We start from the raw sequence: 19,777 nt of genomic DNA on the forward strand, positions 1-19,777 counted from the left end.
CATCATCTGTCAGGCACAAGTTAAGCTTGCGATGGACTACCATCTACTTGCCCTGGATGAGAGCAGTTCCAACAACTTTCCAAAAGCTCGATACCATCCAGGATAAAGCAACCTACTTGACTAGCACACCGTATAATACCTTCAACATTCACTTTCTCCACCATGATGCACAGTGGCAGCAGTGTGTACCTGCTTCCACTGGTAGGACATCGGTAACTAAAAAAACACAGATGTATGACAATTGATAACAGACAGGGAGATGAGAAGAAACAGCATACTGTGGTGATCTGGTCAGTGCTGCTTGAAAGGATATTTGGAGTTCAGCAGGAACTTTTAACCAGGAGTTGGATTAAAAACAGAGGAGCAGGAGAAGGCCATTCGACTCAGCAAGCCTATCCCCCCACCAATTAATATGATCCTGGCTGTTCAAACACTTTGGTGCCTTTTATTCAACACATTCCCATAACTCTGTACACCACTGGTAATCAAATCTATCAATCTCTATCTTAAACATACTCACAGTTTGTGCAGCCCTCTGTGGTGGAGAATTCCCAAGGTTCACCACTCCAAAGTAAATAATTTATCCTCATCTTGCGCCTAAGTAGCACCCCATCGCCTTATTTTTAAATGATGCCCCTAGGTTCACTAAACTAGACTCTCCATCTTGACTGCTAGACTCTCCAATCAGGATGGCTTCTTAACCTGCATCTGTGTTGGCTCTCCTTTTAAGTATTTTGTCAGTTTCAATGAGACTACCTCTCAATTTTCAAAACTCTAGAGAATGCAGACCTGGTTTGGCCAATGTCTGTTCATGAGACATGTCTTGCCATCCCAGGAATAAGTCTGGTGACCCCTTGTTCCACTCCCTGTAAGGGACTAATGTATTTCAGGAGATAAGGAGACTAAAACAGCACAGAGTGCTCTATTGGTCTAACTAAACTCTTATGCAAACAGGAGGATGGTGCAGGGGCTACAGAGAAAGAGTGAGTTGAATGGGATCGGCTGGATAGCTCTTTCAAAGTGCTGTCACAGGCACTGTGGACAAAACGACCTTGTTCTGTGCTGTGTCACTTGCTTTTTGGTTTTATCCATCAAATTGGCTGAGAGGAAGGGAGCAAGAGAGAGAAAGGAATTGGGCCTGACAATGCAAGCAGCTTGCTGAAAGAGGAAGTGGTTTAATGAAAAAAAAACCGACAGCTTCTTCAGCTACGCAAAACTACTACAAAAATTTCCAGCCGCCTCAGAGACTTCAGCACAGAAAGCGCTTGGTTTCGGTCAGGCCTTGTACTGTGGGAACTGGCGTGACTATCTGCAGAGTTCAAGGTAGGATGGAACCCGGTCATCCCGTAAGTGAACCGAACAGAACTGCCTTTGAGCTTAGTTAAAATAAATTAAGCTCCTGTAAAGATTAAGACTGCAGATCGATCTTCATTTGGTTGCCATAAGTAATTCAGGTGATCAAGGCCTACATGCAGGTCAAAAGCCAACCTTGCAGGCTTTTCGAAGACTGTGAAAGGAGGGTGCTTGCAGGGGGTGGGAGAATAATGAGCAAGGGGTCCTGAAGTTTCCTTTGACCACCTGACAGAACAGGTTCAACTTGAATCTGACCCGAGTGAAGATACAGGGATGAGGAGTTTGGGATGGAGAGTGGCCTTGGAAGCTGGAAAGGATTGAGTGTTAAGAGAGAAAGATTCAGAGCAGAATGGAGACAAATATCCCAAGAGGAGAGGACTGAATATTCTGTTTGGGCCATATTTCCCCCTGAATAAGTGGATGAATGGAATTAAAATCCTTGCAAGGGGGTGAGAGGAAGTGAAGGTAAGATATTCAAGACATCAATTTTTTCCTTGCAATTTATATTAGTTGTGGCCGTCCGTAATCACAATTCTATTTGGTAGGGCACTTTAAATGTAAAAAAAACAGTTACACGGGAGCATTATCGAACAAAGTGCAACATGAAGCCGCTGAAAGAGATATGAGGGCACATGATCAGTAGCTTGGTTAGGGAAGCAAGGGGAATTTAAGAAGCATCTGAAAGAAGAGTGAAAAAAGATTCAGGAAATGTAAGATCTCATGGCTTATAAAACGTGTTTGGTGTATATATAACGGCAGCAAAAATAAAACTCCCCCAGTTTCTATTACAGCTGCAGCAATACCACTTTGGTATCTCTTGTTAAATATCTCTTCCATTTCGGTTTGACTGCCTGTTTTCAGTTTGGGTCGGGCCTGATTTTTGTCGTCCCTATGTGTAGTCTTATTGGAACTGTCTGGTGAGAGATTCTGTGACCCCAGGTATTGCAAACTGGACAATCCTTTTCACGCTGCCATTTTGATTTCTGTTTTCCAGCTATTTAGTTTGCTATCTTACCATTGTCAACACCTCACCCATCTACCCCTTTCCAATGAGCTCAACCCAAATTGGTTCCATTTTCATGTTTGAGCCCAGGCAGCAAGTGTTGGTGGGATATTTTACCTTGGGCATCATTGTAACACAATCCACTTTATCCCCCTTATTGCTTGTGGCACTTATGTAGAAGTAGGCAGGGGTGTACTATAACAGACTTTTGTTTTACTTCAGTACAAAGATGTGGGGAACAGTCGTAGTAAACCTTTTCCCCTTTCCCAAACTGATGTGGACGATTCAGTAATATCCAGCAGCAGCAAGGATCATTGGAACAGGAGGAATCCATTCTGTCCCTTGAGCCTGTTATGTTAGTCAGAGAGATAATGGCTGATCTGTATCTTAACTCTGCCTGACCATCTTTTTGTCTCAGTAGCCCTTACTACATTTGGCTGGCGCAAAACTGATTGCTGTCAGAGTTAAAATGATTAATTGAGCTGGCATCTGCTGCTTCGTGTGGGAGAGACTTCTGAGAGTTGACCATGTGGCTGTGGGTCTGGAGTAGCATTCTTCCTAATTTTCTTATTGGCTGCGCAGGACTCCCAAGTCCTGTGTGTGGCAATGACTTTCAGGACATGAAGTCAATTGGAACACTGACACCAAACACCACACATGGTACCTTGGAGTGGGCAGCTGAGCAGGAACGTAGTTCTGGAGTTACATTGTAGGTCTCACTGGGTAACTGCTTTCCTCCCTTAGGGTTTTAGTGAATCAGGTGAGCTTTTGTAATAATCAATGATAGTCTCATGGTCAGCTTTATTGAGACTACTTTTTACATCTCATGTTAATTGATTACATCAGCTGCCATGGTGAGATTCCACTCTGTGTCCCTGGAGTGCTTGCCTGGGCCTCTGGATAATGAGTCCAGTGATGTTACCACTACACCACCATCTCCCTGCTTCCTGACCTCTCTGCTGGCTCTAGTTTTAAGATTCCATCCTCTGACCTAATGTTTTCCCAATAGCAGAAATAGTTTATCTCTATTCAGCCTCTTAATTGCTGTCAAAGTTGCATAATGCTAAATAGACATATCCCTTGAGCTACTGTTATCCCACCGAATATAAGTCTCGTTATGCAATCGCTCCTCATAACTCCTGGTAACATGCTGGTGACTCTATACTTCAGTTATGCGAAGGCCAGTACCTTTTTTCCGAGGTGTGGTGACCAGAACTCTACAGTTACTCTAGGTATAGTCTAACCAGGCTGCATGTCAGTCAAACCAGCAGGAAATAACTGTCTCTATCCTGCATCTTTAACGTTTTTTTTCAAAATTCGTTGATGGGATGTGTGCATTGCTGACTGGCCCAGCATTTATTGCCCATTCCTCAGCGCCCGTGAAAAGACGGTGGTGAGATATCCCCTTGAATCCACAATATTGCTAAGGAGAGTGTACCGGGATTTTGATCCAGCGATTTTTTTTTTTTTTTTTTTTTTTTATTTATTTATTTTTTTTTTTTCTCAGCAATGATATATTTCCAAATCAGGATGTTGAGTGGCTTGGAGGGGAACTTGCTGATGGTGTTGTTCCCATCTATCCGCTGTTCCTATCCTTCTAGATAGTAGTGATTGTGTGTTTGGAAGGTGCTACCTAAGAAGCCTTGGTGAGTTTCTGCAGTGCATCTTGTAGATGGTACACACTGCTGCTACTGAGTGTTGGTGATGGAGGATTTGAATGTTCATGGATGTGGTGCTAATCAAGCGGCTGCTTTGTCCTGGATAGCGTCAAGCTTCTTGAGCGTTGTTGGAGCTATAATCCTCTCGTCAAGTGGGGAGTATTCCGTCACACTCCTAACTTGTAGCTTATAGGTGGTAGGTGGTCTTTGGAAAGTCAGGCAACATTTGCTCTAGGATTCCTAGCTTCTGACTTGCTCTTGAAGCCACTATGTTTATGTGGGTAGTCCAGTTTCTTTTCACTGTCGTCATAACTGAAGCAAAACTTCCTCCTACTCTTTATAATCCAGTTCTCTAGCTGGGGAGGCCAACATCTTGTTTGCGATTTTATTATTTTTATTGTACTTGACTTACTATATTTTTTGTGTGCTGTGCATATGTACCTCAAAATATCTTTGCAGCTCCTCTATTACTAGCTTTAAACCATTGAAAAATACTCGCAGCTGTCCTTTCTTGGCTTAAAAGGCAATTGATAAGGACCTTTTGTGAATGTTTGAGAACAAAATACCATGTACGTTATCAAGAACAGCAGACCCAGTGCTTATTACCGAGGATTGCAGACCTGTGTACATTATTTGAGACTAGCAGACCCTGTGTATTCTACTGAGAATGGCAAATTCTCTGTAGGTCGTTGAGAATGGCAGCTCCTGTGCTTTTCACAGAGATTGGTTACTCCTGTTTTACATATCATTGAGAAAGGCAGTTCCTGTGTATTTTGTTGAGAATGGCAAACCCTACGCAGCCTGTATACATTACAGAAAACAGGCAACTCCTGTGCATATAATAGGAAGTGGTTGCTCCTGTGCACATTGTGGGGAATAGCAGCTCCTGTGTGTATTGTGAGGAAAAGCAGCTTCCATGTATAATATGGGGAACAGTGACTTCCATGTATACTGTGGGGAATGATAGCTCCTGTGCCTATTGTAGGGAATAGCTGCTCCTGTGTACATTGTGCAGAGTAGCTAATAATGTGATTACACAGGCCAATATTTCAAAATAGTCTAGGTGCAGTGAATCCTGAGGTCAAATAGGGGTTAATTTACTGCATGGTTGATTGGCAGTTCCTTGTGAGTACCAGTGAAAAACAGCAGGAACTAAATATCTCCTACCAGCTCCTCTTTCTTATATCGTTTTTAAGGTTTGAAGTGTGATGCTTTCAGAACTCATGGATAGATAAAGGGATGATCAAAGCAGATATTTGTCAATGGATTGTCACACTAATCCAAATGTAAACTCTGCTTCTTGGGATTAACCTTTTCTTAATGACTGTCAATCAAAAATTATGCTCAAACATCAGGGCCACTTCCCCTAACAGGCCAATAATTTTGTGTTATGCAACATTATTTTAATTATCAATTAATATTCAAAAATGAAGGGAGGACTTACATTTCTATAGCATCTTTCATGACATGAAGATATTCCAAAGTGCTTTGCAGCCAGCAGAATATTCTTGTTACATCAGAATTGCAGTTCCCATTTTGCTCTCAGCAGGTCTCCACAAACAGCAGTGCGATAATGAACAGATCATCTGTTTTTCGACAATGTTAATGAAGGATAGATATTGCACCTGGACACTGGAGAGATTTACTCTGTTCTCTGAAACATGTCCCTTTGTAAAGGCGAATGGGTCTGTGGGTTTAAAGCCTTGTCCTGAATTTGATACCTCTGATACAGTGCAGTGCTGCCATGGTCCTGGGTGAACCTGGTTTGTGCTGTGGTTTCTGAAAGGTCTCTCAAGCTCCCTAGTTGCTGATTTAGTTGGTAGCGACTGGGTGAGAGAGGGAAAATCACCAACTGAGTCATGGTGTCTGGGCATTTTGTCCTACCATTTTTTAACAAGTTGCCTCATTCTACTTTTAAAGAAATGAAAGCACGCCCCTTTTTCACCAAGTAATTAAGAAGGGAGCATGATCACAGTTGGCTCTTATTTCACATAGCAACAATTGCAATGAGTGTAGGTATTACTTAATAAGAGGTTAAAACTGACTGCCCCCGGCCGTGGATCCTTCCTTAGAACTCGACCCGAATCATTAACTCTGATTCCTCCCCAAAGATGCCTCCAGATCTGCTGAGCTCTTCCAGCAACTTTTGTTTTTGTTTCCGCAGATGCTGTAAATCAGTTCTTTCAGTTTTTAGTCTGATAGAATATGAGTTCCCTGACTGGGGAATTGTTAATGTGGTACAGTCAGGGAGTCCTGACTGATAGATATAAACAGGAATGTCAGGGTTCTGTTCACTTTAGAATCTGGCTCTGAGCAAGCTGGCTAGTGCCAAGATTATCCACGTGTAAATGAAGAATGATGCCATACTGGCCCTCAAGGAATTATTTCAGTGGTAACTAGAGAAATATACACCCCAAAAGAGATTTGCTTGCAACAGTTGTCTTTGCGCTGGGGTAAGCATGTCTGGCATCAGGCTGCTATTTAGGAAGCTTGACTCGTTCGATTTTGCAATCAAAGACTGGGCCCAGTATTTGGAAAAAATGTTTTTTTTTCTGGGTAAATGACATTGGGGCAGATGAAAAGCAACACACAATTCTCCTGAGATAGTAGGAACGGCTGATGCTGGAGAATCTGAGATAACAAGGTGTAGAGCTGGATGAACGCAGCAGGCCAAGCACATCAGAGGAGCAGGAAGGCTGACGTTTCAGGTCTAGACCCTTCAGAAATGGGGGAGGGGAAGGGGATTCTGAAATATATAGGGAGAGACCTATCCCCTCCCTAACTCCCCACCTACGCTCACCTTTACTGGCTCCATCCCCGCCTCTTTAACCTGTCTGTCTCCTCTCCACCTATCTTCTCCTCTATCCATCTTCTATCCGCCTCCCCCTCTCTGCACCAGGTTTGACCTGACCTGGGCAGCAAGGGTAAAATGGCATCAAGAGCATCAAACACAAGACTCGGCTAAGCGAGAGAGGCACTTTATTTCATGGGGACAAGGTTTGGTGTAGGAACCACGGGAATGGCCCTGCAGGGGTAAGAGGCACGGTCAAAGCAAGGTCAGGTCCCATAACATACAAAGTTTGGGTTTGTGAGATGGTCCTGAACAAGCATGTAGACCACATGAAAGCTGCAAACTCGCAAACAGGGCAGGAACAAAGCACACCTGGCCCCTCCAGAACATCTGGCATGGCTATCAGAACCCGTGGGATTTCCACCTCTGCTTGGCGTTGAAGAAACCTCTCCGGATGAGATGTAAAGGGCAGATATCACAGCCTCGACACTGAAGAAGAAGATGGATTTCCTCCAAGATGCTCCAGGTGGAAGAGTTGGGCTGCAGTCTGGCACTCACTGCCCGTATCCGAGGCAGAGACGATGGAAACGGACCTGGTGTGAAAACGCTCCAGGACGAGCTACAGGAATAAGAATGGTTCCTATATCTCAGGACTTAGAGAGGGAGGGATGCAGTAATTGGAATGAGGTCAGCCAGATGGAATATAATCCCCTGATGAATCTGGTCCAAACGGGGAGTCCTGGCTGACAGATACAAACAGGAGTGTCAGGTGTTCTGTTCCCTCTTGGAGTCAGCTCTGAGCAAGCTGGGCCATTGTCAAGTACCATGCACGTGTAAACAGAGGGTAACTTGGTAGTGGGATACCAGCCTTTGTGGAATTATTTCATCATCCACAGCTATGTTCATGTCAGGGTGTCCTTTAGGAGTATTTGGTATCCACCAATATTCTTGACCCCTTTAGAGAGAGGGTGGCACCACAGGGGATACAGTGCTTTTATCTCCCTCTCTGATTTAGCCCCTTCCTATTCTCCCTACCTCCCCCTGACCTTCCCATGGTTTGCAGGGACCATAATGGGCTTTGCATGTAAATATTCAGCTGGCCATGTGGGTGATTTACTGCTGATGGTTAGTAGTTAAAAACAAAACAAAAAGTCCCAGCGATTCAGTGATGGGGACAAAACTGTTCGCTTGTGTGTGATAGTATTTCCAGATTTAAGAAAAAGAAATCACAAGTTGAGCCCATCTGCTTCTGTCAGGGAATGTGGGGCTACAATGATATTATGCCTCGTTTGCAGAACAGTTAACTCCCTTGAGGGATACTGAAGGATCAATCGCAACCATTAGGCCTGTGATAGATAATTGTGGGTGTGAGTAAGAGGTTGGGGTTGCTTGGGGAGTTGGGGTGAAATTGGTAGGGAGCTCGTGATAACTCATCTACAAAGCATTGGAGCCAATTCCCTAGTCTCACAGGAAGCTGCGGGCTTTCGATCATCTCTGCATAACTGGTTATAATCAGGATTAGCAGGCTATTCACATAACCGTGCGTACAACTTGGAAGAAGACCATTTGGCCCATTGTGCTGATTCTTTGGAAGAGCTATAAAATCGGAGCCCTCCTCTTTCTCAATTAGCCTACAGTTTTCTTCCTTTCAAGTATTTATCCACTTCCTTTTTATTATTGAATCAGCTTCCATTGCCCTTTCAGCAAACACATTCTAAGTCATCATAACTTGCTTAGTTTAAAAAACACGTTTGTTTGTTCTTGTGCCAATTATCTTAAATTTGTGCTCAATTATTTACCTCCCGTCACTGAAAACAGCTTTGCCTTGTCTACGATTTATCAAAGCCTCCCCTGAGTTGTGCGTAACTCAAAGGCCTTGTTTGCCCTGAAATGATGTCTTTTTGGATCCCCTCTCGCTGTGCACTTGCACATGTTGCAGTCCCAGAGCTGCCTTTGTAATGGCAGCCGTTTTGGGTGAGATGCTGTTAAGCTGGGTGGGGGATGGTCAGGGGGAGAGGCAGAGGAGTGATTCAGTGAGCGGATCCATCAGCCAAGAGCTCTGAGCTGATTAAATATTGAGTGCCCGGGGACCCTGGGTTACTGGAAAACGTGAGCTTAATTAATGCTAATGAATGTTTCTAATCACACTGTCGCTCCGTTCAATTAATTATTTAACTCTTCAAGTGGTGCCATCTGGTGTAGAGAGAAAGGGAAAGGATTCTGCCTGTTTGATGCAGTGTGGAGAGGACAAGGGCACCTTAATGGCCTGGCGTCTGCACACTCTGTGTTTGCGGTTCCATTCAGACTGTATGCAGAGATCTGACAACGGTCCATAGCTTAAAAAAAAGGCACGCTGCTGCTCTCAGTTCTGTGTAGGTCATGTGCTCTTCCTTTCTTACTCTTTTCGCCCAACTTTTCTTTTCCTCTCTTTGCAACTGTGCTCCCACCTCCACCAACCCCCCAACAATTTTCCACACTGCACTGCTTCCTTTCAGATCCCACGTCGCTGACTTTTAATCGCTTGTGGATGGAAGGCCACACTGCTGGCCCTAAGTATTGGAACATCTCCCCTATAATTGCGTAATTCTCTCCTCCTTCGTGTCACTCTTTAAAACTAACCAAGCCGCCAGTCACTGACGTGGCTCAATGTATGTCAGATTGTTTCTGGAATTAAAGTACTTTAGGGACATTTGACTATGTCAAGATTGCTGTATCAAGAGCAAGTTGTTCTTGTAATATTTGCTTCCTCCTGATTTTTATCGCCAAAGCTCTGACCTTCTTGACCTTTGACCTGCAGGCTTCAAAATGGCCACGGTGCTTATTAGGTCCTTCAGTCCTGTGGCATTGGTTAGGGATGGAGGTCATAACTGGGTGGTAATGCAATGTGTACAGGCAGACTGGGGCTTAATTGAAAATGAGGTGGAAGTGGGAAGCTGAGGCTCAAGAGTGGGGGGGCCGGGGCATGTTGGGGGCTAAGTATCGAATCTGTTACAGTGGCAACAATTCATCGTCAGTAGAGGCATTTCCCTCCATTTGTATTAGGCCCAGCCAGACTACTCTCATTCCCCTTGTACTGTTGACCGTCTGTATGTGCAGCTTCCCTTATGGGTACGATCAAACTTATGGCATTGGCCCAGTCCCAGAGGTGCCTCAGTTATGCAAAGCCTCTGATTTTATTTTTGCTCCCTACACGCTCACAAGGATTTCCAGTGCTGTTTTTCGACGCATTGTTTTTAGAAAAATGCTTTGGTGAGGAAGCATAAGATTTTGTTCTGGTCCCGATGGTCTTCTGTGACTTCACCTGACGAATGAACAGCGTTCCGAAAGCTTGTGATTTCGAATAAACCTGTCGGACTATGAGTTGCCTGACTTCTGACTTCATCCCTTACCTGTCGTGTTGCAGTGTTGGAAAGTGACAGTATCAAGGGTGCTTAACATTTTTATATTAAAAGAGAAGAGGGCAATTTAGTTTTATTTAACCCTGTATTTGCCCTATAAGTTATTTGGGCAGTGTGGATGGAGCTTTAGCCTGTATCTAAGCCCTGCCTTTTCTTTGTTTTCTCCAGGTCATGTCACTCAACAGCCAGAGATGAAGGAAGCCAGCGGGAGATTTGAACTGCAAAGCTGAAGATATTTGATGTGACACTGTGACTGAAAGCACCTTTATGCTCCCTTAACCATTGAACTGTTGACCTTTGCAACAGCCTGACTGCTCCCTGTCACTTCCCCTGCCCCCTGTAATGGCCTGAGCCTCTTCAGAGATTTGGTGCTGTTTGGGATGAAGAGAGCAGCTGTTTTGAGGATGTGAGGGCCCTATGTGGAGTCCTCAGATTGAGTTTTGGTGCAAAGGGGAAGAGATGTCCATCTTCTTTCCCCACCTAACCAGGGCTCGTGCCTGGCGATCTCGGCCACTCTCAAGCCAGTAACACACGCCTACAACGTGTGGGTGTTGTTGTCCTGTGAGCAAGGAGCTGCAAGGGACTTTAAGGGGCACGGGACATGCAGTCGGACGATTTTTTCTACAGGAAGTTCAAGAGGAACAACCCAAGGCCTTTGCTGTCAGCAGTGAGCTTTGAACCCAAGGCACCCAGGTCGACTCCGGAGCCTGCTGGGACGACAGTGCGGGCCAGGATCTCCGAATGGCCGCCCCGGCGAGAGTCGCTGGAGGACGGGGCTGCGAGAAACCACGGCTGTGAAGAGAAAGGGGCCTCTCGACCCCTTGACGAGGCTGCGGGCCCCAAGGGCATCGCAAAGGAGCTGGCAGCCAAGATGACAGCGCAGGGACGTAACCCGGTCATCCAGCGCAGCAACAGTGAGGTGACCATCACCGACAGCAGCTGCGGCCAGGGCTCAGACCAGCAGGTTGTCCACACCTGCACCGGGGCAGCCCTCCACCGGGACTACGGCAGTGCCTCTTCCATTGAGCGTCAGCAGTTACGAGACGGGGAGGGTGATGCCAACAGGACAGGGTCGGAGGTCGGCAGCGCTGCTCGCTTCCGCGACCCCTACCTGCTGCTGGGCTTGAGGGAGAGCCCTGGTGCCGAAGAGAGAGCAGCAAAGGGCAGGCCCAATCTGACGGCCGAACCACCCGCTGAGGCCGCGGTGTTCCGAAAGCTCAAGACCCAGAGAAGTGACCCAGAGAGCCCGAGGTCACCGCCCCCGGTGTCGGCCCTGGTGCCGGGCCCTAATGACACTTGCCCGCCCTGGACCAGTGCCAAGAACGTGGTCCACTATGACGTGCAGAGCATCCTGTTTGACCTGCACCAGGCTGTGTCCAACCGTGACAGCACCGGGCGGCCTAAGAACATCATCACTGGAGCCTCTGCCGCTTCCCAGCTGCCGGCACAGCCTACCTCTCCCAGCAACAGTGGCAGCATTGAGGAGCTCCACCAGCTGCCAGCAAAATGGGTCGCGCCGGCAGCGGCCGGGGCTGGCACCGGAGGAGATCTGGGAGATGCCGAGGACACCCAGCTGGTCCTCAGCTGCCCGCATTTCCGCAACGAGGTGGGTGGCGAGGTGGAGCCAAGGAATGCCAGTCAGTGTCCCAATGCTGCTGTGTCGGTGCTGGAGGAACCGCGAGAGAGCTATCTGGCCCGGCAAGGGACCGCTGCTTACTTCATTGAGCATGCAGACCTGGGCGCCAACTATTACCGGAAGTATTTCAGTGGTAAAGGTAATTGTTTAAGAATTAAAACCAAGCTCAGTTATAGCTACAGCTACAGAAGCTGTGTTTTGTATTTGCTTCCAGGTGCAGAATAAGCTCCTTCTACACCGTCCATTTCAAACACTCTCAGGCATGCACAGAGTTAGATGCAGAGTAAAGCTCCCTCTACACTGTCCCCCCATCAAACACTCCCCACGACAGGGACAGCATGGGGTTAGATGCAGAGTAAAGCTCCTTCTACACTGTCCCCCCATCAAACACTCCCCAGGACAGGGACAGCATGGAGTTAGATACAGAGTAAAGCCCCCTCTACACTGTCACCCATCAAACACTCCCAGGGACAGGGACAGCATGGGGTTAGATGCAGAGTAAAGCTCCCTCTACACTGTCCCCCATCAAACACTACCAGAGCGTATACAGCATGTACAGAATGAACTCCCAAACAGAAGTTACGCTAAGCTTGTCTGAACCTTGTTTATATCGCACTTAAAAATGATGACGCACTCTGGAAGATGCAAATACAATTGAGCAGAACGTCACCAGAACTGAGAGGTTGTATACGTCAGCACAAGTTGGAGCTATTTTCCTTTTGCCTACTTTCTCCTTACAGAAACCTGACAAACGTATTAAAATGAAAAGATGATAATGTGAAAGTAGAGAATATGTTTCCACTTGTTGGAGAGACTAGAATAACGGCTAAAACCTTTTAACATAAGCATGACACTAATAAATCCAAAAAAGAAATAAGGAAACATTCTTATTTCAGGTTGGTGGCTACTGAAGCGAATGATTTAAGTGATCAGTATATCTACACTTCAAGAGAAGCTGGTTAACCACATGAGAGGGAAAAGAATGAAACAATATAAAAACCAAAAGAACTGCGGATGCTGTAAATCAGGAACAAAAACAAAGTTGCTGGAAAAGCTCAGCAGGTCTGGCAGCATCTGTGGAGGAGAAAACAGAGTTAACGTTTCAGGTCCAGTGACCCTTCCTCAGAACTGAATGAAACAATATGTTGAACTAGTGAGATGAAGAGGATTAGGAAGAGATTCAAGTGGTGCATGAAGATACCACTCTGTTGGATCGAATAGCTTTGTTTTTGTGATGTATATTCTCTGTTAACAGCAGGTGTTTGCAACACAACTGAGTCTGTTGCTATAATCCACCCCACACTAGCTCTCTCTGGCATGAGTGATTGATTAGTGATGAGGAGTATAAGATTTGGCTTTATTTCCCATGGGTACACACATGGTGGACACCTATAAAGGAGTGTTTTGCATTTCCCTGGGATATCGAGCTTGACCACTCATCATGAATGAGACGAAGCCCTTAAGATTTTGAGGGGAAAAGCAAGCTGTGAGAGAGCACCTGAGAAAGATACGACAATCAAAGCCCAGTAAGGTATCATTTAGAGTTGGGCTTGGAACAGTGTTGCTGTTCACCTTCAATTATTTTATCTCTCCTGTACCAGGCCTCATTGTAGATTTTGCATTTTACCTCCTCTTTTAGGCTGTCAGTACCTTGGAGACCTGTGGTATTTCTTTTCCTGTGCGGTTATATATCTCTGAACGTTTCCTGTCAGGGCTGCAAGCCGTTCTTTCTCTTATGACACTTTTTGAGGCCAGTGATCAGTGCCCCCAAATCACATGATCTGACAAGAGGATGTTGTGGTCAGGCTGAAGCAAGGCCTAGGCAATCCCCTGCTCTGGAACCGACTATCTTGGGGGCGCAAGCGGGCATAAATAATTGCTAGAGGAGAAGGTATTTGTTGCATTGCACCTGGCTGTCCCTCTCTGATGTTCAGCCTGGCATGTGCGCCACTGCTGTCCAATGTCAGGCGTGGCGGCCATCTTCTGACATGGACAAGTCCGGCTATTTTGGAAAGGGAGAATGTTGGGGGTTGAAAATTAGACAGGAACACGGCACAATCCAAAGAAGTAAGGGGAATGTGTGCTCATTGAATATGCCCCCCAGTTGGCAGCTCCTAAAATGGCCCCAGTCTCCATCCTAGAAGGAAAAAAAACATTTAACCCTTTTGTGTGGTTCAAAATGGAACTCATGTATGATCATTATGTTCAATTCCAAGTATTACAGTTTTGTTTCAACCTGCTTTATTGATTAATCTCTCCAGCAATCTTGTGATACTGTCTTTCCCACTTCACATGAATTTTAGCAGCGCACCCTACTTTCTATTCCTACTGAGTTAGTAGAGTTCAGCCTCCATTCTCTGGGGTTCGCTATTTATGGCCGCTGACCTCAAAAGTGATTATTCTGCTTGATTCCTACAGAACATCAAAACTTCTTTGGAACAGATGAGACCCTTGGGCCAGTGGCAGTGAGCCTGAGGCGGGAAGAAAAAGACAAGGATGCAGGGAGCAGCTCGCAGTATTACTACAGGATTATTATCAGGACAACGGAGGTGAATATAGTTGGATAGTTGGGGAATGAGGCATGGAGGGATTGACTGGAGTGGGGTGCAAACTGTTGGTCAGATATGATGTACTTCAGCCATAAGTTTGTGGTATTTCTCTAATTTTCTCCTGCCCGACAATCCAGTGAGATTGTCCCTTCCAGCTCTGGCATCTTGTGCTTCTCTACATCGCTGCCCCATTTCCAGGTGGAACTTTTAGCTACCACTAAATATTTCTACCACTCTCATATTTTTGAAACCTACCTCTTTGACCAATTTTTTTTGATCACTTGTCTTAATATTATACAATGTCTTGCTTTCATGACCTCAGATATTCCAAAACACTTCACAGCCAATTGAATATTTTTAAAAAATTGTTCTCAAGACGTAGGCTTTGCTGGCTCGGCATAGCATGTATTACCCATCATTAGTTGCCCCCCTTTGAGGTGGTGGTGAGCTGCCTTCTTGATCCACTGCAGTCCGTGAGGTGTAGGGACACCCACAGTGCAATTAGGCAGGGAGTTCCAGGACTTGTCCCAGCGCCAGTGAGGGAGCGACAATATAGTTCCCAGATCCAGATTGTGTGTAGTTCGGAGGAGACCTAGTAAATGGTGGTACTCTATGCATCTGCTGTCCTTGACCTTCTCAAGGTCGCATATTTGGAAAGGGCAGTCAAAGGAGCCTCAAGGATTAACTGCAGAGCATTTGTAGATAGCATTCACTGTCGCTGTGGTGTACCGGTAGAGAGAGTAAATATTGAAATGAGGTACCTATCCACCGGACTGCGTTGTCTGAGATGGTGTCAAGTTTCTTGAGTGTAGCCACTGTTGAGGTGTAGGAAACATTAGAAGTTGGTGTTGCAGTTTCTGCTTTGGTCACAATTGGCGATTCTGTTGCAACGTGTGCCCTAAGTTGCAACCAATTTAACGTGTTTCTTCCTGTTTTGAGGTTCTGTTCCAACTCATTTACATATTGCCAAGCACAGAATTTGCCATGTACTGGTGTGATTAGAACATAACATATAGAAACAGAAATAGCCATTTAGCCCTTCAAGCTTGCCTTGTTATTCAACAAGCTCGCGGTTAATCTGTCCGCGGCATCAATGCTTCTGTTCAACTCAAACTCCAGACAGCTTTATAAACTTAATTTTAAAAAATCAAATTGCTGCAAAATGTTCCTTGATGGATATAAGAATGATAACTTGCTGAAGTTTGATTAATACAGCAGAAAACGATTTTATCAAAAAAGCAAGTATTTCAAACAAGTGACTCAGTGATAGTGGGAACTGCCGATGCTGGCAAATCTGAGATAAAAAGTGTAGATCTGGATGAACACAGCAGGCCCAGCAGCATTTAGAAATTTCTGAAGAAGGGTCCAGACCCGAAACGTCAGCTTTCCTGCTCCTCTGATGCTGCTCGGCCTACTGTGTTCATCCAGCTCTACACCTTGTTATTTCAAGTCAGTGTCAACTGATTTCAGGCAACTGAAGTGGGTCATTTACCAGTGCCCAAAGAGACCATTCAGCGTATTGCGTCTGCACTGACCCTCCAAAGTGCATCCCACCCAAACCTAGCCCTATCCTCGTAACACTGCATTTACCATAGCTAATTCACCCAGCCTGCACATTCCTGGACAGTATGGACAATTTAGCATGGCCAATCCACTTAAGCTACACATCTTTGGACTGTGGGAGGAAACCAGAGCACCTGGAAGAAACCCACACAGACACAGAGAAAACGTGCAAACTCCACACAGACAGCCACCCAAGCTTGGAGTTGAACCAGGTCCCTCATACTGTCAGGCAGGAGTGTTAAACACTTAAAAAGATACAAAACTCTAGTGTTGTAAAATTGGGTTACATGAAGTAGTTCCCTTGCAATGTTTTTAAAAGACTTAATTTAAAACCCTCCCAAACATTGGTTTTATGTCCAAAAGAATATTTAATTTTTTTGAACACCAGGCCTGTGAGTGAGTGCAATTATTAGAAACTTGCCATAGTGCTTAATTTATCCTGATTCAATGTCTGCGCAGAGTCTCCACTTGCCGGGATCAGTACAGCTTCAGTAACACTGAAGAAACTCAAAGCCATCAAGGGTAAGGCAGTCTACTTGAGCAACATCCCAAATACCACCAACATTCGTTCCCTCCACCAACAACACACAGTGGCAGCAATGTGTACCATCTCCAAAATGCACTGTACAATTCACCAAGATTCCTTCTGAACACATGACCTCTACCATCTTGAAGGAAGGATAGCAGATGAATGGGAACGCCATGTAGGTTCCCTTACAAGTTGCAAACCATTCTGACTTGGAACTAGAGATAATGGGAACTGCAGATGCTGGAGAATCCAAGACAACAAAGTGTGGAGCTGGATGAAGACAACAGGCCAAGCAGCATCTTAGGAGCACAAAAGCTGCTCTCTGATGAAGGGTCTAGGCGGAAACGTCAGCTTTTGTGCTCCTAAGATGCTGCTTGGCCTGCTGTGTTCATCCAGCCCCACACTTTGTTATCTTGACTTGGAACTATATTGTTCTTTTCACAGCTGCTGGGTCAAAATCCTGAAACTGCCTCCCTGACACCACTGTGGTGTACTTCTACCACATGGACTGCATCTGTTTAGGAAGGAAGTAGATCACTACCTTCTCAAGGAAGATTAGGATGGGTAGTAAATGATCCCATGCAAGAACAATTTTTAAAAAAATAATTTTTGTGTAAGTTGGGTCTGCATCCACTGCAACACAGAAATATAGAGGAGCAGAACTAGGCCATTCAAGTCTTCTCATCCATTCAATGTTATCATGACTGATCATCCAACTCTGTACTTTTAAACAGAAAGTAAAGTTCCCTCCACACTGTCCCCATCAGTCACTCCAGGACAGTTACAACATGGGGTTAGGTACAGAGTAAACCTTTCTCTACGCTGTCTGTATTAAACACTTCCGGGACAGGAACTTGACAGAATTAGATATACAGAGTAAAGATTCCTCTATTCTTTTGAAGTGAGAGGAAAACTACCTTCAGACTGTCCCCATCAAACACTCCCGTTGACAGGGACAGCATGGGGTTAGACACAGAGTAAAGCTCGCTCTACACTGTCCCCCATCAAACACTCCCCAGGACAGGGACAGCACGGGGTTAGATACAGAGTAGAGTTTGCTCTACACTGTGTCCCATCAACCGCGCCCAGGACAGGGACAACACGGGTTTAGACACTGAGAAAAACAGCCTCCTCTTTTAAACTGTCACAAACATTCCCAGGAATTGTATAGCCCTGGGTTGGTACCAAGTAAAGCTTCCTCTAAATTTATCCTCAGCTAAAGTGCCCAGAACTGGTGAAACATGGGATGAGATAAAATGAAGTTCCTGTTCCTCTTTTGAACTGAAAATAATGCTCGTTCTACACTGTTCCTATCAATCACTCCCAGGACAAGTACAGCACCAGGTTCGATATGGAGTAAAAAATCCCTCTACACTGTCACTATCAAATAAGCCCATGACAGGTACAACATGGGGTTGGATACAGAGTAATGCTCTCTCTCTCTGCCTTTTAAAGTAAAGCTCACTCAACAATTTCTCCATCAGACATCCCAGGACAGGAACAGCACGTGGTGAGATACGGACTGAATTTCCTTCTACTCCTTCAAACTGAAAATAAAGTTTGCTCTACTTTTTAAGTAGAAATTAAAGCATATTCAAAACTGTCACCATCAACGACTCCCAGGATAGGGACAGCTCAGATGAGCTATACTCTTTTAATCTGAAAGTTGAGCTGATTCTACTCTATTGACCTTGAGGTAAAGCTCTGTCCACAATGTCGCCATCAAACATTCCCAGGAAATGTACAGCAATGGGTGGTACAGTATATTGCTCCCTCTACTCATTTAAACTGAAAGAGCACCAGGGTGTCTCAGTGGGTAGTTCTGCTATCTCACAGCAGCAGGGACCTAGGTTTGATCCCAGCCTTGTCTGAATGGTGTTTGCATGTTCTCCTCACATTTGCGTGGGTTTCCTCCGGGTGCTGTGGTTTCTTCCCACAGTCCAACATATGCAGATTAGGGTGGATTGACCATGCTAGATTGCCTCATAGTGTCCAGGGATGTGTAGGCTAAGTGGATTAGCCGTGGGAAAGAGTTCATGCAGTATAATGGGGATGGGATGCTGTTCAAATGATTGGTGCAGACTCAATGGCCAAATAGCCTCTTTCTGTACTGATGGGATGCTATGTTTTAAAGCTGTCTCTACACTGTCCCCATCAAACACTCCCAGGATAGGGACATCATCCAATTCTACACTGTTCCTGCTGTCTCTGCATACTCTTTCTTTGGCCCTTCGAGGTATATCTAGCTCCATTGAAAAACAAACTTGTGTAAAAGATTGCAGAAGCAGTATATTGCCGAGCAGGCACTCCCAGTGTTGGAGGGAATGGTGCTCCAATTGAACGGTAACTGCACAATGTATACAATGGAAAAGATGAGCTTTAAAATCCATTCTTTGTTCCTGCAGCTGCGGACTCTCCGTGCATCGATCCTGGAGGAATCGTTTCCCTCATCCATCCGTCATGGCACGCAGAGGGGGATTCCGCCAAAGAAACTTCTGGAGTATGTGGTGCCGGGGCTGAACGTCCAGTGTCTTCGATTGGCATCTAACTCCCCTAAAGTGCCGGAAATGCTGCTGAAGTTGGATGAACAAGGGGTAGGAGATTCTGAAACTCCTCGCTGTTGCCCTGCGTGACTCGCCCTGGGGTTAGCACGCAGGCCACCCGACTCCTCAGGGAGCCTGTCTTCTGCCAGTTTGTGTGCAGTGCACAGCAGCTAAAAGGGCCAAACGCATTTGTGCCATGCAATGTGCGTGATATGCCCGTTGTGTAAGCGAGGAGTTGTTGGATAGTTTGCAGGAGGCACCGCAATAATTGGACAACCACCAAAGCTCAAACCAGCTGCCTTAGTACGTGCGGGATACTCAACCTGTCACCTCTCACAACTGTCTGCTTCGGCTACCGAGTGGCTAAACCATCTTGCGGCAAGCTGTTTCGGCAACGCGGCCACAAAGCTGGCAGGTTGTCCCAGGTGCAAAGCGCTGGCGTGACCAGCCAATGTGCTGTGTGTAACGATGCTCAAGTGTCACCAAGCTGACAGAGTGAAGAAAACATCATCAAAAATTGATGGAGTGCGAATGGAAACAAAACTGCCATTCATTATTAATATGATATTTCAGTGGCTCAGTGGGTGAATGTGACTGGTGGCCACACACTGCTGTGTCTTGTAGACAGGGAGAGGCTTGGGGTCTCATGTGTGCAGGGATTAGAGAAAGGGAAAAATCGACCAGAGCTCAGTAATTGTATGTGAGTGTGACTGAGTATGATTTGATGTGTACTAGACTCTGTGCCTTTGTCCAT

General features: G+C 45.6%; 1 protein-coding gene across 11 annotated transcripts in view; it reads left to right on the forward strand.

Annotated features, from left to right (window-relative positions):
- zmp:0000001168 (signal-induced proliferation-associated 1-like protein 2) overlaps positions 1-19,777 on the forward strand; it is an 87,060-nt gene that overhangs the window by 32,142 nt on the left and 35,141 nt on the right. For 7 of the 11 annotated variants that reach the window (XR_009443131.1, XM_048525089.2, XM_048525092.2 and 4 more), the window contains exons 2-4: positions 10,372-11,978; positions 14,258-14,388; positions 18,886-19,074. Coding sequence is in view for 10 of the 11 variants with exons in the window: in XM_048525089.2 (XP_048381046.1) it covers positions 10,805-11,978; positions 14,258-14,388; positions 18,886-19,074 (1,494 nt within the window). In the remaining variant the exon portion in view is untranslated. Of the gene's footprint in view, positions 1-1,222; positions 1,324-1,797; positions 1,819-8,830; positions 8,915-10,172; positions 10,233-10,371; positions 11,979-14,257; positions 14,389-18,885; positions 19,075-19,777 lie in introns of those variants that run through there. The other 4 variants (XM_048525080.2, XM_048525085.2, XM_048525084.2 and 1 more) reach the window with 4 other exon arrangements.

The sequence above is a fragment of the Stegostoma tigrinum genome, chromosome 42 (genome assembly GCF_030684315.1).
Source record: "Stegostoma tigrinum isolate sSteTig4 chromosome 42, sSteTig4.hap1, whole genome shotgun sequence".
Lineage (NCBI taxonomy): Eukaryota > Metazoa > Chordata > Chondrichthyes > Orectolobiformes > Stegostomatidae > Stegostoma > Stegostoma tigrinum.